The sequence below is a fragment of the Ambystoma mexicanum genome, chromosome 6p (genome assembly GCF_040938575.1).
Source record: "Ambystoma mexicanum isolate Mex_15411 chromosome 6p, UKY_AmexF1_1, whole genome shotgun sequence".
Taxonomy (NCBI): Eukaryota; Metazoa; Chordata; class Amphibia; order Caudata; family Ambystomatidae; genus Ambystoma; species Ambystoma mexicanum.
In genome coordinates, this window is record NC_090935.1 from 1,391,871,749 (window position 1) to 1,391,895,163 (window position 23,415).

At 46.5% G+C, this 23,415-nt stretch overlaps 1 protein-coding gene across 11 annotated transcripts in view; it reads right to left on the reverse strand.

Annotated features, from left to right (window-relative positions):
• Positions 1–23,415, reverse strand: part of ADGRL3 (adhesion G protein-coupled receptor L3) — a 1,472,013-nt gene that overhangs the window by 62,820 nt on the left and 1,385,778 nt on the right. For all 11 annotated transcript variants that reach the window (XM_069626103.1, XM_069626104.1, XM_069626102.1 and 8 more), the window contains 2 exons: positions 13,715–13,883; positions 5,956–6,090 (listed from right to left, as the gene is read on the reverse strand). In XM_069626103.1, coding sequence (XP_069482204.1) covers positions 5,956–6,090; positions 13,715–13,883 — 304 coding nt within the window. The remainder of the gene's footprint in view (positions 1–5,955; positions 6,091–13,714; positions 13,884–23,415) is intronic.

Below are 23,415 nucleotides of genomic sequence, written 5' to 3' on the forward strand. Positions count from 1 at the left end.
CGGGGCATGAGCGGGGGGCAACAGGAGACAGACACGGGGCATGAGCGGGCGGTAGGGGGTACAGGAGACAGACATGGGGCATGAGCGGGGGGTGGGGGGCAACAGGAGAGAGACACGGGGCATGAGCGGGGGGTGGTGGGGGGAACAGGAGACAGACACGGGGCATGAGCGGGGGGTGGGGGGAACAACAGAGACAGACACGGGGCAGGAGCCGGGGGTGGAGGGCAACAGGAGACAGACACGGGCATGAGCAGGGGGTGGGGGGCAACAGGAGACAGACACGGGGCCAAGAGCGGGGGTGGGCGGGAGGGAGACAGAGACACGGGGCCAAGAGCGGGGGTGGGCGGGAGGGAGACAGAGACACGGGGCCAAGCACGGGGGTGGGCGGGAGGGAGACAGAGACAGGGGCCAAGAGCGGGGGTGGGCGGGAGGGAGACAGACACACGGGGCCAGAGCGGGGTGGGGGGGCACAGGAGACAGACACGGGGCATGAGCGGGGGTGGGGGGGTACAGGAGACAGACACGGGGCATGAGCAGGGGGTGGGGGCAACAGGAGACAGACACGGGGCATGAGCGGGGGTGGGGGGAACAACAGAGACAGACACGGGGCATGAGCAGGGGGTGGGGGGCAAAAGGAGACAGACACAGGGCATGAGCGGGGGGTGGGGGGCAACAGGAGACAGAGACAGACACGGGGCATGAGCAGGGGGTGGGGGGTACAGAAGACAGACACGGGGCATGAGCGGGGTAGTGGGGGGCAACAGGAGAGAGTCACGGGGCATGAGCGGGGGGTGGGGGCAACAGGAGAGAGACACGGGACATGAGCGGGTGGGGGGAACAGGAGACAGACACGGACATGAGCGGAGGGGGGCAACAGGAGACAGACATGGGGCATGAGCGGGGGGCGGCGGGGTACAGGAGACAGACACGGGGCATGAGCGGGGGGTGGGGGGCAAAAGGGGAGAGACACGGGGCATGAGCAGAGGGTGGGGGGGAACAAAAGAGACAGACACGGGGCATGAGCGGGGGTGGAGGGCAACAGGAGAGAGACACGGGGCAGGAGCTGGGGGTGGGGGGCAACAGGAGACAGACACGGGGGCAAGAGCGGGGGTGGGCGGGAGGGGGAAAGACACACGGGGCAAGAGCGGGGGTGGGCGGGAGGGGAAAAGACACGGGGCAAGAGCGGGGGTGGGAGGAGGGAGACAGACACACGGGGCAAGAGCGGGGGTGGGGGGGAGGGAGACAGACACACGGGGCAAGAGCGGGGGTGGGGGGGAGGTTGACAGACACACGAGGCATGAGCGGGGGTGGGGGGGGAGGGAGACAGACACACGAGGCATGAGCGGGGGTGGGCGGGAGGGGGAGAGACACACGGGGCATGAGCGGGGGGTGGGTGGGAGGGGGAGAGACACACGGGGCATGAGCGGGGGGTGGGCGGGAGAGGGGAGAGACACACAGGGCATGAGCGGGGGGTGGGCGGGAGAGGGGAGAGACACGGGGCAGGAGCGGGGTGTGGGCAGGAGGGGGTGAGACACACGGACATGAGCGGGGGGTGGGCGGCGGGTGGTGAGAGACTTACGGACATGAGCGGGGGTGGGCGGCGGGTGGGGAGAGACAACACGGACATGAGCGGGCGGCGGGTGGGGAGAGACAACACGGACAAGAGCGGGGGTGGGCGGCGGGTTGGGAGAGACAACACGGACATGAGCGGGCAGCGGGTGGGGAGAGACAACACGGACATGAGCGGGCGGCGGGTGGAGAGAGACAACACGGACATGAGCGGGCGGCGGATGGGGAGAGAACATGGACATGAGCGGGCGGCGGGTGGGGAGAGACAACACGGACATGAGCGGGCGGGGGGTGGGGAGAGACAACACGGACATGAGCGGGGGGGTGGGCGTAAGGGAGAAAGACACACGGGGCAAGAGGTGGGAGGAACAGGAGACAGACACGGGCATGAGCGGGGGTGGGGTACTTACGGTGCAGGCGGGATACAAAGCCTCTCATGCGAGGAACAAAGATGGCGGGCGTCTCTGAAGCCAGACGCACTGCACGCTTCCACGCATCCAATGAGAGAGCACGTCCGATGTCCGCGGACATCACGCAAGCTGCTGGCCCAATCACCGTCCTGTCCGCGGAGCGAACAGGGAAGTGCGTCCGCGAAGCGAACACAGATATCACTAATTTTTTTCACTTACTACTGGACGGATTTACACCAAATAAAGCAAAGCACGCTTTCGGGACCAAGCTGCCGCTAATTTGGTGTAAATCCGTCCAGCGGTTTGGGCTGTAGGCGTGACCAAAGTTTTTTCCCATTATGTCTATGGGGAAAAAAAAAGTTTTGGGACCCCCCCCTATAACTTTGCTGCACCCCCTGGACGAATCCTCACCAAACTTTGCAAAAAAATTCAGAGTGACCCAACTACTTTTTTTGCAACGTTTGGTGAGGATCCGTCTAGGGAGATCGAAGTTATAAGCCACCCAAAAAGTGCTCTTCCTATGGAAACAGCAACTTAACCATAACTACATGGCCACTACCGTGGCCATGTAATATATATATATATATATATATATATATATATATATATATATATATATATATATCTGCTTATTCTATAATAGACTATTCTACCAGCCCTAGTTAAAATATAAGCACACAGATGGTTTGATATAGCCGTAGAGCCTGCATCTGCGGTCTCTACTGGCTATTTAATGGCGGGAAACCAAAGTTAACAATCCAACAAATGAAAAAGTATTTACAAGGGGCTTTTTACACGGTGTATAACCAGCAGGTGCAGGCTAAGAAGCTACACGCACCTGGGCAAGAGAACCTGGTTGCTAATACTTCAGAAATGGTGAATTTGTGCATGCTCTAAAAACTGGGCGTTTGGATCATGGACAACTTCAGCAGAGAAAACAAAAGCCATCAAAAGATGGCTGCCACAGGAGAGCGTAACACGAGCTGTGTTTCAACAGATTGAGCCCACTTTACTGTTCATTTGCTGCATCATACACGGATCCAGGTAACACAAGAAGATCAGTGTGGTAGAGAACAGGAGGCAGTAGCCAGTGCTTTAAGTGGGCCAGGGCTGGGCACCGGCAGTCTCCAAAAAGTGGGACTGAGCTGGGGGCCTGCTGGGGCCCCCCACAACATTGGCGGGACACATTATCCTGGCACAGTGGCACAGGAGAGGCACCTTCCATTAAGTCAGCCACTTCTGGTAGTCACTGAGGGTTCACCAGAGGAAGTTACTGTCCTTTTGTTTCCCCACACCATCCCCAGGTAGCTGAGGTGCTGTTAACCCTGGGGACAGCTTGACATATTTCGAGGTTTATAAAAGATGGCTTGAAAAGTATACAATGCAAGACATCTTTTATAAATCTTTCCGACGGACATAGACGCCTCAGACTTTGCCTGTTGTCAAAGCTTTATACAAGATGGCTTCAATTGTGTACTTCTGAAGCCATCTTTTATAAACATAGAAATGTTTTTAAAAAAATGGCTTGAAAAGCATGCAAACCATAAGGTACGCACACAAATATATAACTGTTATATATTTTGTGTGCATACCTTACTATGGTTTGCATAATTTTCAAGCCATCTTGAAATACTCAAACCATAGTAAGCCACACAAACAGATACATAAATGGAAGCATGTATATATTTATGTGCGTACCTTACTATGGTTTGTGCACTTTTTAAGCCATCTTTTATAAACATAGAAAATGTTACATATTTCTATGTTTAGAAAAGATGGCTTGCATAGTACACAAATCATAGTAAGGTATCCATAGAAGTATATTACTGCGTACCTGCATGTATATATTTGTTTGCGTACCCTACTACGGTGTGTGTACTTATTAGGCCATGCCCATCCCACAAGAAACATCCCCAAATGAGGACCCCGCCCCTTCATTTCTTACCCCACTTAAAGCCCTGGCAGTAGATGAAGTTTAGTGGGGGGGTGCCGGTTGGTTGAGAGACATGGAGAGGGAAGGATCATTATTAAAGGATGTGTGTGGAGTTGCTCCGGAAGGCAGGCCAATACCACAAGTAAAAGGATGCATTGCTGAACCTTCCACCTGGCTTCAGCGCACCACCATCTTGATCCCTACTAATCTGGTTAAGTAGGTGAGTTTTCATTTAGCATCCTAACAAATGGCAAATTGTTGCAACGTTCGTTTCTTTGGAAACGACATAACAGTTTAGATTTGCCTTTCCCCTGAAAACATCTGCCTTATCAGGTATATACAAAAGAATTTTCAAGGTGACCCTTGGGGGATACAATTGCATCTTCACCTGGATACAGGAGAACTACAATCTGGACAGGCTGGTTGGTAGGGAATTATCTATATGTATAGTGCAGGATTGTGCCCTCTTTACAGGGGGGGTGTGGGGGTGTTTGAAGACCCACCAGACTATCTAGCACTAATTGCCGATCAGTCCCTAGATTTAAACTCTCTAGAATCGGGGGACACAGCTTCCCGGTCAAGGCAGCCCAACTCTGGAACTCACTACCCCCTCCTCTTCGAGAGGATCAACCTTACCCAAAATTCCATCAGAACCTCATAAGATTGTTCAAAGACTCTGACAAGTAATGCCTTGCCTCACTTGCTACCCTTACTCTAGTCTACTCTCATCTCGAATGCAGATAGAGTGCCCTCCAGTATTACACTATCTGCCCACAACTATCCAATTACTTCAGCCAACTCCTGGCTAACCCTGGCTCACATTTATACCTCTGTACATCTTCGTTGGGTGTTTTGCTTATCCGTTTCTTTAGGATATATACTCCTGCCATCCTGTTTAATTTTATGTACATGACCTGTTTCTGATGTATAATTATGCTGTAATTTGTATATATGATTATGCTATGGGTAACCAAGCTGTAAATTCTCTAATGCAATGCACCCCGATACCCACGGATCTGGTGCGCAATACAAGCAATAAAAACATACAAAACAAAGGCATTCTTCCCCAGCTTTGATTCGAGTTAAACAAAAGCCCCTTGACACTATAGGTTAGATGTCAAAGAACCTCGACAAATAGTGCTCGTATATAGCCTTGGAAATCTTTATAAATAAATAAAAAAAATCAACAGTTGGCTTGCGTCTTCTAAAGGAACATACATCAAGCACTGTGATTTCCTCCGAGGATATAAGCTGTAATTCATTGCATGTTCCTTTCATAATACAATCTGTGAACAGTCAGATATAATTAGATCCATTAGCAATGGGCGATGAGCGCGTGTTTTGGTGTCTATTGATCAAAGTGCACCGGCGCAGTATTTTACACATAGCTCAATTCATATGTACGACTGTGTGCATAAAACGCTGCATTGCATAATTCAAATACACTTTCAAGGACATTTCAAGACTCAGCTACTCAATAATTATTCAAGAAACTTTTTCATGGATCCCACTGAGCCGCAAAGGCAATCGCAGCCCGCAGGACACGGCTCATGAAGAACGCGTCGACATTAGACATGCACCGCTGTTACGTCACCCTTAGTAGGGCTGAAATATTGAATCCTCAGGCCTTCAAGAGGACAAGTATGGAAACAAGAATCTTGGGTTTAAAACAATGGCCTGTTCTATTGTGTTTGAGGCTATCGAACCTTCGGCTTGTGTGCATGGCGTGGAGTCAGAAAACATGGCGGTCAATTATGTGTATGTGCGATAGAGATTTTAAAAGCATAGAAAAAAATTACCAGATGATGCAATTTCTGAACTGAAGATTGCGACGTCAGTTTCACATTTTCTGCGAAAACATGCCGCGCCAAAACAGATCCTGTTTAACGGTTACATGTCCGTATTATTCGAATAAGCATCAGGGCGCAGCATAAAAACAACTCAATGCCTCAATGCAGATCCTAGCAGCCCCCACTCCCCACGTGCGCCCCAAATACGCTCACAGGCTGGACAAAACACACACATAATGTTGGTGATACTTACATTGTTTACCTGTGAGCCGGTGGAATAGCGCCCAGGTGTTCGGGAACCAGACGTCTTGCCTGAACCAATAGAGTTTTCTGTACTTTTGCCACTACAGCAGTGCGTACGCAGACATTTTCCATACTCTTTGCGCACCTAAACAATTAAAAACAAAGATGTCACTTCCGCGTCGGCAAACATGTCACCACCGTCTACTCAAAAACGTTCATGCTAATATCTTTTTTTTCTGAGAAGTCACTGACATGACCACAGTCTCTTCTGATGCGATTATCGGGACACCATGGGGGGGGGGGGGACGGTGCAGAAAAATGACTTCGGAATGCAATTAGAGCCTATGTGGGTCATGACAAGGATTGCCGGAAGGCACTGAGCAAACGTAAAACAATCTGGGAGGCGGATGAGAAGGAATAATTATGGAGGGTTGTGAGGCAGAAGGCAAATGCTGTCCCTTCAATGGGAATTCATGCCCAGTAATCGCTATGGATAGTCAGCGGTCATCAAGAATGAAACACCAGCCGCAGTCTCGTGACGCAGATTTCTCCTCTGTCGGTCTGTGAACACTGTTGTGTGTGTAAATGAACTGACATTGTCAGAGAGGGGTGCTGCCCGGCCTGTGGCCCCTACACAGTCGGAATTACATAAAACTCTTAATTAATACATTCTGCACCTCCAGACTTCACCTGCTGTCTAAAGACATTCCTCTCGCCAAATGTGACACAGCGAGTGCAGTTATTTCTGTCATGCCGGCCACACATTTTGTTGACATTGCTTTTCCATTCTTGATATACACTATTTCTTTATTTTGACACTTGGAAAGCGCGCTGAACCCTAAGGCATCTAGGTGCTGGTTTTAACAAGGAACTGCATACATGCGTAGTAGGGTAAGGTATAGGTTAGCAATTATGTTCAGACATCTGGGCGCTAGATTTTTTGAAAAGCAAAGCAGGAAAGTACATACATAAATACATGAGTAGTAAGATATAGATTAAACAATTCTGTTCACTGTCATATATTTTTTTCGGGGGTGAGAAAGGGCGTTTTTCCTGGCAGTATATGTGATACATACCCTTGAGTTCACTCTACAGTGCCTTTAGGGCAGAGGTCTTCAAACTGCGGGCCGCACCCACCCCCCCCGGGCTTAAAAGATTCACCAGCCCCCACTGGCCCTCAGACTGTGTTGGGAACGGGGTGGGGGAGCCCAGGGACCTCTGGTGGGAGCAGGATGGGCAGGAGGACTGGGATCGTGGTGGGAGCAGGATGGGGAGAGCCCAGGGTCTGTAATGGGGTGGGGAGAGTCCAGTGACTGAGTATAAGTGGAATGAGGGAGCCCAGCGACTGTGATGAGAGCAAGTGGGGGAGCCACAGACTATACTGGGAGTAGGTTGCGGTGACAGCGCACAATAGTTCATAGCCGTTTGAACATACTGTCCATTTGGCATTTTTGGGGTGGCCCCGCCTGACAAAATTGAAGACCACTGACCTAGGGGCAAATTTCTACCCACATTTATCAAAGTGAGCTGCTAGGTTTTGTAAACCTCTTGAAAATCATGACGCCATATTTTGAACCTTCCCAAAGATTTGCTTTCCCACTGCCAAACACAAGTGTCAGTGTTTTTTTGCCCTCAGAAATAATTTCCATTTGAATGAACCTCTATCTACGCATGTCACCCCCATGTGCCCGGTACTTGCTTATTTACTAATACTGCACCCCAATAAGCCCGGCTTAAACTGGAAGCCGAGCATTGCCTTCGTAACCTGCCGGTTGAAGTCCACTTGCTCTCATTGCATGACCTTGCATTGTCCCAAGAGATCTCCACGCGCATTTCCAAGCTGAAGCGATTGCGTGGACACTGAGGCTTATCGCTCTTGCTATAATAGAAGTGTCTTGACCAAGAGATGGCCGTGTTTCTGCAGAAGGTCGCTGCTTTTAATACACAGCCTGTCTATTATTCATGGAACGGCCTGCAGGCAGTGATAAGGTGCACAGGGATTATTCAAAATGGTTGAAAATGTAGCTAGCGCCTACACATCTTAAAAGGAGAATTACTGCATTGGTGTATACCCTCGAAATCAGCTCAATTGGATAGGCTGAGGAATACCGGTGTGTTTGTATAATGCCACCCCTGTGCTTTGTATGTGGAGTTGCTCTGAAAGGAAAAGCACGCTTGCTTCAGGACTAAACACCAAGCTGAAATAAAAAAGGTTTCTATTTTAGAAGAGGCGATTTCAGAGGCTACAGGGAAGGAGAAGCTGAAATTGGAGTTGCGCTGTGGTTGTAGTAGCAACTCCAAAAATACATTGCCACTCACAGGTGCATTATAGAGGTAAAGCTGCGTCTCGTGCAGGAGCGCACGTCATCCCCTGTAGGCGTTAGTACATTTTGGCCCACATTTTCAATCAATGGTTAGAAGGTATAATATTCCCCTGTGATTGAAGTGGGAGTTGTATTGTAAACCAGGGTTCTGCAACCTGTGGCTCTAGAAATGTTTTCTTGTAGGGGGTGGGCAAGTGCCTCCCAACAGTGGTCTGCAGAACTTCATGGGTCTCTTCACATGCACAGAGAGACACAGCTGTATGACTTTCATACATTTCAAGCAGAGGGCGCTGCTTTAAAAAAAATAAAAACAATTTTAAAAAAACATGCTGAGAAAAACTGAAAATTGTTGGAATAGCACAAGTGCTAGTGGGTAGACAGTTGTGTACAAATTAGCCAATTTATTTAGGAGTGCCTCAGGATCATGAAAAGAGCAACGGCGGTATTACACAACTTTGCACTGGGAGATTCCAATTAGCCATGGGGCGAAAGCTGTCCTAGCACAAAACGCATTGCTCTGATGCATCATTTTCAGTTCTATGTGAAAATCTCGGGGCCGAAAATGCCGCCTTTTAAATTGCAATTTTCAATGCATTTATATGTGTGGGAGACCTGCTCATGCCCCCCACAAACCCCATAAAATATATTTTACCATAACCCACCCCCCACATATAAATTAGTTAAAAATTGCATTTGAAATAAATCAGCATTTTGGGCCAGGGCTTTTTTGCTGCGACATTATCGCTGGACACGTCATTTTCACCGGAGCAATGTTTGCCCGAGTCAAAGTCCTTTGCCCTGGCGAAAACATACATTGAAAGAGCCCGTTTACTGCTCTTTACGTCGATTGCAAGTGCAATTATCGCAAACTCAGAAATTGCTGTAGTACAAAAACTCTGTGCATTTTTTAAGCCCCATGACAAAGCTAAATAAGTGGGCGCTACCCCAAAAGCAATACGTTTCCAAAATGAAAAATCAGTGGACAAACACGTAACTCCATACACGCGTACTTAGCTAAGACAAATGGACACCACTAGAATAAAGCACCTTTATGATTTATGCCAGGGGCCTGCACACTGCAGCATTCCAAATGCTTTGGATTAGGACTCCCATGATCCCTTAGTATTGACTATGCTGGCTCCGGTTGATGGGAGTTGTAGTCCAAAACATCTGGAGAGCCAATGGTTACAGATCCCTGCTTTATGACCTACCCACCTCGCTCAGGATTTTCTTGCCTGGCAAAGAGGAAACTGGCCTTCTATCAGGGGAGATGTTTTATGTTAGAAGCACATTTCTTGCCAGTTTCTGTAGATGGAAGGTAGTTCCATTCCCACTGGGAAGCATACCTTTTTTTTTGCCAAAGCCTTAATTGGCGCACCACCCTTATAGTTATTTATTTTTTAGCCTCTACGTGGATGGCTTCCTCTTGACAGGGATGCTATGAGCATTAAGTGCTCTGAGAGACAGCTTCAGGCCAATGTGCAGAATCAAGCAAATTAATGTATAACTGAGCTAAAATAAGGTTTCGCTTTTACCCTGGGATTGTGGGTGGACAGGGCTGAAATTAGGGCCTTTTTAGAACCGGATTTGGCTGCTGTTAAGGTAGACTGAAACGGGGAACGAAAAGAAGATACATTTAGATGTATCTGCACCTCACATGTTCATATATCAATGTGACAATGGGCATGTCTTGTTTAAGTGAATATTGAGGACGAATAATGGGATTTTCTGAGTTCTGATGGATCAATGTGTGGCTCCCTTTTGATGATGAGTTAATAGTGAGTCGATGGTGTGTATGAGCGACTGGGATTCACGTACGTGGCATTTTAAAACTTCTGGTGGTATAGGGTTTTTCTGATATGTGCGTGTGCCAGGAACAGCAAGGGACGCACCAAAATTCTTGATTTTTTTTGCATGGCTCATAAACAGAGCTTAACACATTGAAACATGTATCTCACTACAGACTGTCTAAGCAGCATACCCGGGATTAGGGCTGGAGCAAGAGGAAGCAAATTGCTCAGAGAAAAATGCTTAAAATGAAATACACAAAGTTAGGAACAGTTCTAACTTTAAAGCATACTCGGGGGGGGGGATCTAGAATCTGAAATTGATTGGAATGTGTAAAAACCTTTGATCATGAACTAAAAGTGGGTAGGATATTGATACAATTTGCTATGTTTTTTTTCCTCTCTCTTCCACTTTGTGACCAATAATGATTCCCAACAGGTATAGAATGCCTAGTTATAGTGTTGATATGTTATGTTTGTATTACTTTTGTACACGCATGTGAAGATATTGGTGTTAAATGAAATAAAATTTGAAATCTTAAAAAGTAAAGATTGATAAAAGGTTCTCAGTCTACTGATGAAAGAGCTTGCTATGTATCCGAATAAATGACATGTTTATTTATTTACCAAACCAGAGAAAAAGTGCATATGTGCTAATATTATGACATGTTCACTCACACTATCATTCTAACATCCCAAATCACTATCCCTCATTCAGCTTCCATCATACTTGTAATATCTCCAAAAAAGGTGCTTTATTACAATATACAACAAATATAAAGTGCTTACAATTAATACATCAAACTTTCATTGAAGTGATATGTGGATTACTTGTTCAACCCAAATATGTAGATCAAACATGCGGTCACTCTCGTAATCCACATATATTGATGCAAAATACGGAAGATGTTCATGAGCGTATAGGCTGTTAGGAGTGTAGAATTTCCGACTGGAAGCTCACGAATTAAACGGCTATATGATTGCAGTTGGGTTTATGACTAAAATGTATCATGCCTACTGGAGGTCCTTGGGCAGACAGGACAAAGTTTGTTCAGTCCTCGAGGTGACACTTCATAGTCCACATCTATCCGGTGTCTCCTGCCCCGCGGCATGGGACAGCATTTCCATTTCAATCATGCTCACCCCGAAGGCCACTATGTCACCTGACTGGCCTTCAGGCAGACCCTTGTCACGTCAGAAGTCTATCATTGTGACATTCCTCTCGAGAAGTCTCTTCCGTTTCAGTAAAGAAATTGATACTTGGGATGATTTCCTTAGTAAGCTTACTTTATCAATTTGAGATGCGTTTATTGATAACATTTCGCCTGGGAAAACCAGATATTTCAACTATCACCTCCTGCCTGAGCTCGTCCCATTAATTTCTCTGACAAAATGTCGCTTCTGACTGAAAATCTGGTCTCATTCTGAAGTGACTACTGCGACAGGTACAGTGCTTTCTTCATGTCTACATTTGCATTCTCTGCTAAGATACTTTTAACCGAGAGTGAAACCAAACTTAAAAAGGTAAGAAATCATTCATTGTTTTAGGTTTTATATGGGGTTGCTACATGTCTCAAAGTGGCCTCAGACGAACAGAATTGCAGTTAATTGCTGTAATATTCAGGCGGGGAACCATGCGGGCCACATACTGATCACATTATGCTGGGTGATGCACTTCACGGTAGATGGGCCTCACTTGGAGGCATTAGTAGCATGAACACTGCCAAGTGGAATTACCACTACCTTCAGTATTGACTGTATCGTCTCGGACAAATTATGAGATCACTGGGGGGTGGGGTTAGAGTGCAGATCGCAATACCACTGGCACCATTTCCGCCATTTCTTGGCAGTTATACTGCTATACAGTTGAGGGAGGTTTTCAGGCTTATGTTTTTGGAAACTCATAATCAGACAGATCGGATAAACAGGTGGTAAGGGTATTGCTGCATGTTTTTCCACCAGTGCCAAACTCAGCATGTGGTTGATAGTGTGGTAAGCACGGGTGGTTCTTAGTAAAACATTGGTCAGAGAAGACACCCTTCAATAGTCTTATTCTACTACCAGGGCAGACTGAGTTAGGATTTTTGGTTCCTTGACCTCACAAAGTCATGGCATGATATGAGTTGGGTTGAAATGACGTGCTTGCGTTCTTTTTCACTGCACTCCTTTTCCAGAGTTGAAGTTGGCGTGCATTGGTCCATAATGCAGAGTGTACCGTGGAGAGCATTTTGAACCCTCTGGGAGACATGGATTCTGCTAGAAATCACACCACCATCCCTTTCATAGGCACATGAATATTGGCTAATGTGTTCTCCATTAACTGGTTCTATGTGGTTTAGCAGACTGTCTATATAGTTCTCTTTTTTTGGCCAGATAATTCAACCTTGTATTGCTTTGCGTTTTCTGTACCGGTTCTCAGAGCTCTACTGCTACATCAATGCTGTTTCTCTGTTCCGCCTCTTCTCACCCCTCATACACTCACCTTGCCCCTGTCTACTACTTTGGCTAGTTATTCCACCCCCATCTCATCACTTTGTTATGGTATGCCTTCCTAAATAAACCCCCGCTCTCCCAATACATTTGCTCCCAACAGGGACATCTCTCTCTTGTCCCCATAGTGTTCTCTGGAGGATAGCTCAGGGGCAACGTGCTTGCGACACGGAGCAACACGGGTTCGATCCCCGGGTCCATGCTTAGAAATCTCTGGGTATTAAGTGTGTTATAAATAACCTATCATAGTGGTACCCCATTCCGCCCTACCATATGTCCATCCCATACCCTCCACCGCATTCTTCCAACTCAAGTCGATAATACCGAGTCACTTTGCTATCTGTGCGTTTAGTTAAACTATTTGTACCTGCTATCCGATGTCACGGAGAGGCTACAAACATAATTCACCTACAGTAGGTGTGCGCAATTGGGGCAAATTGGCTTAGATAGGTTAGACAAAGTCATTGCAACTGAAGTATGGCCACTGGGAATAGCAACGTTTTATAGTGATCACATGTTAGCAAATGTCAGGTAAAGGGGCTCCTCATCACCAATTTGTTGTGAATTATTGTTTGCTGACACAGATGGATTATATACTTGAGTATTTATTAAGAGTATAAGAGTATAAGGTCCCCAGGAAGTTGCGACCTCAACCGGTGCTACCTCATCATTTGTATGGTTCTAGAATCCGAGGCTTCCAGAACCATACTGCATCAGGTGTGCACCATGCAAACAACAACTGTGCATATTATAACAGGTAGCGAGCTGCAACCCTAGCAGAGTGGTGACAATTTAGAGGGAGGAACAGATCCTCTGCATACTGCTACTTAAAGCAACCAATGATGTGTTTCGAAGGATGGTCTGCTTAAGACGGCGCACCATAACTGCTGGAGAAAAAAAGCACACGCAATGTCTTATGGGAAAATCATACACTGAGACCGCACTTCATGGTGGGATTTACATTTTCCCTTCATGAATTCTGCTGGAAGGCAGTGAGGTGACCTAATGCACTGAGGCAGCATTGCACCTTCCGTTTGTTTAGGGCCAAATGCACTGGGTAGGAATCCATCCCGCACAATCCACAAGCGAGGTCTGATTCGGTTTCTGTTGCTAAGCAACGAGTGAAAGCTATGCAGGCTCTGTGACGCGCAGAATGGTATGGGCTTACCTTCTTCTGTAGCACGCAGTGGAATATAAATATAAACATCCCTTGAAGCGAGTTGAAAATGGTGAAGAGGTAGGCCATGATGCGGGTGCTCTCGTTGATGTACATGAGCCCAAATGCCCAAGTCAGGCCTAGAAGGCAGAGGAGAGCTATGCCCCCTATGACCCAGGATCTGTAGAGAAAGAAAAGAAGACAGGGCATCAGGATTAATGATTGGTTCACAGTCTGGCTGCAGAGGTTGTCTGGCTGGGTCCCAAAAGCTTGGGATTCAGACCAGGTCTGTGCATGATGAGTTCGCAGGCCACAACGCTCGCTCACATGCACGCGTACACACGCGCACGTACGCACGCGCACGTACGCACGTACAGACACGAGCGCGCACTCACAGACATCAGTCGTCAATGAAACAACCTTGTTTCCCGCATAGTCAAAGGCTCAATGCGGACAAAGCTTTTGCAATATGTCCTGTACATACAGCAAATTGATAAACTAGCACATGCGAGTTCCTTTTGATACGGTTTAACGGATGACAATATTATATCCATTGTCACTAAGGTCCCAATTTCAGTTCACACAACATCAATTCGCGCACTGTCGAGCAAGAACCTCCACGCCCCTTATTTTCTCATAAAGGTCTCCCTGAATTATATTCGTGCCATTAAAATGAAGTACTCAAAAGAATGGGATGGCTGCTTGTAGTTTATGCCAATTGGTACCAAGCAAACATGTTTGAATGGCTGCCTAAGAACGGAATGTACACAACACTGAATACATGAAATGTCAAGCCCCGACCAGAAACAATTATGTGCTGTGAACAGACTCCTCTCAGCACACAATTTATCTATGAAACATTTGCGGGCGTCGAACTGCCAAGGAGGGAGGCATGGCAAGAGTGACAATTCATAAAGCAATCGCAAATACGAACCTAAAAAGTGGGGTGTTAAGAGGTGACTGTGTAAAGTCAAAGCACGAATGTGTAACTACCAACCAGGTTGTAATGTCTTACAAGCACTTTGGCCCTGTAGAAAAACCACGCAACTGCTCAGTTCACTGAAACCAAGGTGACACACTCATAGGTGGTGAAAGAACACGAACCTTACACTTGACCATCACCTAGAGGTGCCAATAACATGCCTGCACTTAGTCTCAAGGCAGTTGCATTGCCAGGATTATTTTTCAATTTCCGCTGCAGAGACGGACGTTTTAGTAGGCATCAAGTCCAATCGAAAGCAGGCGCGTGGTAGGACTTCCGCTAGTTACAGACGCTCAATGAAGTCCGGAACAAGCACTACCTACCTACTAGGAAAAGCCTGCATGTGGTCTCAAATGGATTCCTAGACATTCTGCCTCATTGCGAGTTTGGCAGTAACCCTTAAATGCGGTGGTAACGCTATTACCACCGCATTTAAGGGTCCGCCAAATCACAGGCTTGGTGGATTTACACCCAGCTCTGAGCTGGGAGCAAATCTGCCACGATTTGTCAGATTTTCGGCACTATTACCACCGGCGGTAATACCGCCGTCTGTAATAGCGCCAAACATTCCCCATTGTGCCCAATGGGGAATGGGAAATTCCCGAATGGATCAAATCTGGAATGGGCAGTAGGGCTAATAGCCCTGGCGGTAATACCGTAGGGGTTAGCACTCAATTCGCGATGAGGCCCATTCTGTGGGAATTATGTTTTTTCATCTTATTGCAGTCGGCCCGGCACAGCATATCTATGCGATCAGTGCGCCGGCCATAATGTCGACATTTAAATTGCCGACACCCATTATGGTGTGGCGCAGTGATCACACAGATCACTGTGCCCTGCATCCCCCACAACTGCCTCCCCCCTATCCACTTAGCTTTTCGGGCGGCGCACCATGAAGTGTGCCACCGTCTCTCCCCCGACCGTGCAGAGTTAGTCTCGCCCACTAACGTGGGTCCGAACTGCCGTTGCAGGGTCTTTCTTTTTTTTTCTTTATTGTCCCCCGCTCCCATCTAATGGAAGTGGGGACACCCCGTCAACCCCCACTACACCGACTAGTGGGAGCAGAGGATTAGTCGGTGTAGTGGGGTTCAGCATTTTATTACCACGAAAGGCACGGTAATGAAATGGTCGATATTTCCGGGGCGAAATTTTCGTATTGTTCCCGGCACAGCAACATTACCAAGCGAGCACAGTCCCTGAAAGACCAGCCACGGCATAGAGCATTCATCAGTATCTGGCTTGTGAATGGTCCATATATCATAGCTGTTCTTTGCAAGCCTCTGCAATAGTGATTTAAAAAAGACATTTTCATGGTATTCAAACCCCAACCCCCATTTATTTCTGCTGACTGCAGGTGGCTGGGTACCAACTGCGGTAAGTACATAGTTGGATGAATATACCACTCTCCTTTAAAATATTTCAAGGAAGCGGAGGTTGGGGTCAATTTTCTTGGGCTTATACTATCATGCGTGAACTTTTCTAAGCACAGACACGACGGTGCAGTTCTTGCTTCTCAGCTTCTGAAGCATATTCCAATGAGAGCAATAGGAGAGCGGAATAGACTCCTGCAGTGGCGTCCTTTGGTAAGCAAGCAAGCAGCTGCTTGCAGAGCAAGGGGAGGCGAGACATTCCTCCCTGCTGTCAGCAATTTAAGCACCTTCACTTAGTTCATGGGTGTGCAACCTTAGGTTCTCCAGATGTTATGGACTACCGTTCCCATGATACATGGCTATTGACTATGCTGATTAGGGATGATGGGAGCTGTAGTGCAAAACATCTGGAGAGCTAAAGGTTGCAGGCCCCTGACTTAGTACATTTTGTGGACCACTGATCTGCGCTCCACACCTTTTCTATGGTGGGTAGCATTCCCACTTCGCATGGCTGATATTGGAAGCCTGGAAATAACCACAGGTATTAAGATTCTACTTACTCCTACTTCCTTGATTCGGACATCTGCAGCTCCTTTAAAGCCAGACTCGCCTCTGCTACCCCACCACAACCTATAACTACAAGTATTTTACAGAAAGTGCAATGCTTGCTATTTTCACTCGCCCTGCAGATTAGTAACTCACTATTTGATGGCTTTGTCTATGGATTCTGTTCCTTATACCTACTGTCGCGTGTTACGTGCAACATCCGTCGTATAGATTCTCGTCGTTCTTCCTCATTCCAACGTGATGAGAGTCTGCGTGCATAAGTAAGGCCCCCGACAGACAAGTTGCGGAACAAGGGTGCTAAAGGACCATAGCTCGACCCCTAACCAATGGGAAGCCAGCTTGACAATACAGACAATGGGCCTCATAGCAAGTTTGCTGGTCCGGTAACAATGGTGCCGGTAAGCTATTGGGTCTGCCGGGGCTTTAATGTCCCGGTACGTCCCCATTGTCGGGTGCCGTTAAATCCATCACTCCGGCGCGGCTACAGCCAGGGTCATAATGACCCCCAATGTCTCAGTGATGCAAGAACACAAGAGTGACCCAACTGTTCTTAGTTTCTTATTGTTTTCTATTTTACTTTGACATAATTTTGATCCTGGGATCAACAGGAAGGCAGACCCCTGTCCTCCCATATTTTGAGTTAGACACCCAGTGCAACTTTTTATCCGCTATGCCTTTAGTATGTAGTGCGCCATTACATGTTTGGAAGGCGTCAACAGGCAATGGAGTAAAAGTACTCAAAGTGGTATTTACTTCCTGTTGCATTCCTATATCCTACATTTATTTCCGCTTCAAAAAATCCTTTGTGAGTTAGTCACATAACTCCATTTCCCTCAACAAATATTCCTGGTATCATCAAATTCAGAATAGTATTGGCTAAAATACACAGAATGAATGGTGGATGGACAGACAACAAAGGGCTGATTTTCAATGGTGATGGGTGGGTGATCTACATGGAAATTTTCTAGCTCAAGTTGTCTATGATTTCTTTTAAAGTCCCCCATTTGGAAAATATCACTTAATTGTTCCTGATGCAACCATAATTCTATGTTGTGTATGCCCCGCCCCCCCCGTGCCTCTTTCTGCATCCCTGCCTCAAGGGAGGCACAGGGAAAGCATAAACACATAGAAAAAATACTTGGCCACCTGCCAAACCTGCCTCAGCCCTCCCTCCCCCTCCACACACTATGACCGTTTGAAAATACCTGGCCCCCTAGCACTGTTGCCCACCTCTCGCCACCTCCCAGAGCTCTCGCCAACCAAGAACATGCTAGAAGACCTCCGCCGCTCAACTCTCACTTCCCATTCCTCACAGCTATGCCACTTCAGTGGTCTTATTTTATTTATCGCACACTGGCAGCAGGCCACACTCAGCAACAGGCCTGCTCAGTTTTGGCCATGGGCTATTGTAGCACTCAACAGTTGGCCTATCGCAGAGATGTGCCACGAGAGCAGTGGCAGCGCATAAGGAAGTCCTCGGTTTCCCTTGAGCCTGCGGAGCCAAGGAAGAGGCAGAAACATGCTTTTGCCTGCCATGATGTCAGGTCAGGGACATTTAAATTTCGTTTTTCACTACTGTATTATAGTGGTACATTTGGGCAGCTGGGGTTTTTAGTGTGTATAATAGCTTCGAAAGGAAGCCATAACCAATATGTAAATTTTTGTATGCGGACAAATCCAATCCACAGATTAGGGAATCTCAATTTTAAGTGTTTCATTCATTCCGTATTTAAATCCTAGGAACCACCCCTTACTGACTGGCTAGTCATTAATCATTATCTGGACCATAAGCATCATATTGCTCAAACATTGTCCACAAGCCAGGCAAGAGCAAGAAGCATACACAAACCTGTCTGGTTCTGTGAAAAGGGGCACAGTTATGGATAAACACGTGTGCATGCATTACCTTCAACAGTAACTAAGAACTGAATAATGTGACAGTTGAGAAGGAGGCTTGGTTGTTAATCCTCATTAAATATGCTGTAAAAAAAAACACTCTGTGCCTGATTCACAGAGCGTTTTACTATGGGAGTGTGCCATTATAAAATGCTTCCGTGAATCAGGCTCACTGTCTTTTGTTGGTTGGTGTGACAAAATGGCTTCTGGTCTGCATAACGTTATGGCCCGAGACGGAGCAGAGGATCATAAATTAGGGAAGGAGCATTATCCTAAGCAATAATGACCCCTACCGAGGTCTAAAAGGCTAATACATGTTGGTAGTAGCACTACATATTTGGTGTATTGGTGGTGAAGAAAAGTTACTTTAATAATGAGTTCAGTAAATAGAAACAATCTTAGAAAATTAAATATTCTTGCATTGGTTCCACAATGTTTCCTCTCAGCAATTTGCTCTACGCACATTTTTTCAAACACATTTTGCTGCAAATAAAAGCATGGGGGCGACCCCCGAAATCCCACCTCTGCATACCCCTCACCCTAATAAATACCTAAACCCAGTCGCATCTACATTTGTGACGCAATGTGTTAAATGGGTCAGTACCCTTTCATTTTGTAGTATTTAAAAAACAAGATTGTCTTCAAAATATTTTATTTGCAACTTGGTTAAACTGGAGTGGGTTTAACATGAGTATGTATTAACTGTTGTGAAAAAGTAAACAGATTCTCCATAAGGAAGTGAAGAAAATATCCCATGTTTTAGCTTTCTCTTTAGTGTGTTAAATAGGATGTTCCATGGGTTAAAAAAGCTCATCCCAGAGAGAAGTGTCTTGTTGAAAGAAATGTTTTCTGGAAATTGCATCGTTGTTCAGAGCGCAGTCGATTCCAGTAGTTATTGCCTGCACTGTCAACATTCTGATTGGCTGAGAGGAGGTCAATAATGATCTCTATGTGCTAATAATTGTTATTACTCAATTTAATGGATTTGAACCTGGATAATGGGTTGTCTTGGTCATGGCTGCATTCATACTTTCTAACTTTAGGCTTACCTCTTTCAGAGGCAAGTGCTTAGATCATAAGCTATCGACCCAACTCTAGACAATATAACACCCGGGTTAAAACAAGACAAAAAAGAGGATGATCTGAACATAGATGGCTGAAGCAGGTGGACCTTTTAAGTAGGTGACAAATGAGTCATTTCCAAACAAATGGCATCGCCATGCCTGTGTGAAGGCCCGTAGGCAAGGAAAGTCTGATGGTTCGCCGAAAGTGCATGCCAATACACAATACCCTGGGCTTGAAGGCTATAGGCGTTCACTCTTGGGATTGTAGGGAACTCATCTTCTGGTACATACCGACTGCCGTGTTCATGTAGGTTGACGTATGATGACCTGTGAAGTCAGTTAGTTGTGGCCCAGCCAGTTTATCAGTTTCCAAACGGAGTGCACGTGTTTGCTTCCACGGTGCAATGTGTTCAGCAAATATTGAGTGAACTGTTCCATTCTGAACATGGTGCATCTTCACTATTAACTCACTCATGAGAGCGGTATGGCGCTGTTGCAACAGAGAGCCAGTTCCTGGATGAAGATGTCCCACAGAGATATTCCCATGAACTGTCAGTTTCTAAAGCAAACTTGGAAATGAGCACTCATCAGCAACACTGACCTAGAGTTGAAGTGATCATGCAGATTTAAAAAGGACCCCAAAGTTTTAGAGGAACTTACCAGGAGCAGAGCTCAAATTAGGATCTAGCGAAAGGGGAGACACCAGGAAATGGGTCCACAGACCAGCAGCAAGACCACCAACATCTGACATTAAGCCACATTCAGAAGTCAAGCATCAATAAATGGGCAATTATTAGTCGTTCACCTTGTTCTGGTTCTGTCGCTAGGTTTATTGTCAAGGTCACGCAATAAGTCATGGCGCAGCACTTACTCGCTGCCAATGGAGCACAATAAGGCACGGACCCTTACACACTAAGCTGAATTATAAGAGTCTGGTCACAGCTTGCTCTGTCAAAAGGCCATCCTTTCCCTAAAACAGACAAATGTAAATTGCATATGCAGTGGCAGGCAGTCAGAAGGAGGGTGCAGGGGGACACATGTTAATCTTTGTAATCAAAAACATGGCCCTTTTTATTTTAAAATATAATTACTAGCAAAACATGCCAAATACTGGGGGAGCAGCTCAATCTTTATGGTCTCAATAATGAGGCATTCGGAAGCCCATACACCACATAGGGCCTTTGGGCATTTGCATTTTCAGGAGCCATACTGTGTTCTTAAATCCAATGTCTGCACGAACACGTGTGACCTTTTCAGAGTATAATCATGATGAATTGCTTCATAGTGAGTATTTACTATCTGTCATAATGATGTTGGAATCAATATTATTGATTTCGGCGGAATCCAGTCAGAGGACAGGTTAGTACTTTCCGCACTCACCTGGGAGCAAAAGCTAAGCAAGCGGCAGTGCCACACGATAGAAGAGGCGGACTGGTGTGAATTAAGACTCAGAGGCAGACATCAGAAGGATGGGGGACCCTCGGGGAGAAATGATTCCCACTGAACCCATTACAAAGCACATCACAATGGGTAACTGGTGGCTTGTGGAACACAGCAATGGGGATGTCTCTCTTTACTAACATCAGGCACAGAGTCTTCTTGAAACCAAATTTAAGACTTTGTGGGCCTGATTCATGGAAGCGCTTTATAATGGCTCAATCCCATTGACAAATGCTCTGTGATTCAGGACCTGTGTATCTGCTATAAGGGTGCAGAGGTACGAGTCTGACACAGGGGTGGCATTTTGGTTGGTATAGACTTTTATTTATAACCACAGAAGTAAAAGAAAAGCCTGTCTTGCCCTACGTACTATGAGGGGTTGCCCTACCTCAACAAAAATACTAAGGATCCTGTGAGGATGTCAGTAAAGTGTCCAACATCCTGTGTCAAAACCTATTTCCGTTCCTTACACTTTCTGTCTCATTAATCCAGAAAGAGGCCCATCTTATTGTGGATGTAGACTCCAAGCCACAGTCTGTTTGAAAGAAAATGTAGTAAAATGTTCACTGTTAGAATGATCAGACCAACTTAAAGAAAACGCAGTTAATCGTGCTCCTGGGAGGAACCTCTTCCTTGATTCCTGCTTCCACTTATAACCAATCCACCCACAGTTCTCCAAATGTTCTTGAGGAATCTTCTTCCTATGTCTGTGAAACAAAAATAAACCTTTGCAGTCTTTTATCAGGCCAGGTGCCCTAACCTGCCAGACCTGACCATATATTTCCCGGCAGGATAGCTCAGCGGCAACGTGCGCACCTTGGAAGCAAGACGACATAAAGCAACACAGGTTTAATCCCCGGGTCCACGCTTAGAAACCTCTGGGTGTGTAAGCGTGTTATAAATATGCAACTAACACAAAAAAGAAAAACAATTATGTAACTAAAAAACAAACAATTCCTGTAACAGCGCTTCGATGCCCATGGGCTGTGTGAGCACCTTAAAAATGTAAATAAATAAATATTTTCCCAGTGGTGTATCAAGTCAGGTTCACTAACCTGCCAGACTTGATTCCATAGCGTTTGAGTTCCAAAGATGTTTGCTCTTTCACTGGTTTCCTCTTTTATCTTATGTCTTCTCGCGGTTCCCTGACTGCTTCTGGTCTCTGTTCCACAGGTTATACGTATCTTTGCATTGATGTGGGTCTTCAATCCCAATATACTTTATTGATGGAATTTGCCTGTTTCCATTTGGGTCCCAGACCCTGTTGCACACTGGCGGGGCTTCCCCACTTTCATATGGGTCCCAGACCCTGTTCGTCTGCCTCTGCAGGATCCCTGCTCCTGCTTCACCTAGTGTCCAGTCCACTTGGACAGACCTGATATACTCTTCTGCCAGGTACTATCCCACTGAGATTTATTTTCAACATGTGGTTCAGCATGTATGATTCTTCTGCTATCCGCTTGTGCTCTTTGGGATGTGTTCATTTGGTTAACAAAGTTCTTAGCAAGTTGTAAAATTCCTCTTTTATCCCTTTGTGCTCATCTGGATATATTTTGTAGTTTACAAAGTTTGTATAACAGTAAGTGATTCCTCTTTTGTTCACTTGTCCCATTTGGGATGTACTCGCAATGCTTTTCAGTGCATTCAGCTCCCTCAGTACCCCAATAACCAGTCCAACCCTTTCCTTACCTCTGGGACGTCTCTGGGCGGACTGAGGTCTCTTTGGGAGGTGGAACAGGGATTCTCTGTTGCTGCCGCACTCAGCGTTCTCTTTCTCGCGGCTCCAGACTATCCATCACATCTCCGGCTGTTTGCATTCTTGTTCTGCTTTCACGAGTCTGGCTTCCTTTCTCTCTGCCACTGGTCAGGCCCACCTCGCTGGGACCTTTCCGATAGTTGAACCTCCCCGGGTCCTGGTTTCCAGCCTTCAGGTTCCGTGCCACGGAACAAGCATCTTGCTCCTTGCCTCTCCAGGGCTGGCTCGATGGACCATTGAGTCCTTCTTTCCTTTTTACGATTGGGGCTGTCTCTTGACAACTGTACCATTTGGTTCCGCAGTGGGCTTTTGCCTCGGTGTTGCCTCTTTTTCCTCTAAGTGGTATTCAAGTCCCAGTATTGTCAATTAGACTTCCTACTTTACTATAACACAAAGAGGTATGGGGAACCAGAGGTGCCTGAGTGAAGAATTTGAGAATGGGGTATCAAAGGGGTAAGTGAATACCACGTTCTGAGCCATCGTCATTGGTCCCATGAAGGATTTCCCTCCCCATGAGTTCCACCCGTTGAGTGCTACCCACAGGGGGACTTTTGGGTAGCGGTCTCAACTCCCTGTCCTCATGGAAATGGGCCTTTCCCATGAAAGCAGTGACAATACGCTGGGATTTGTCACACTGC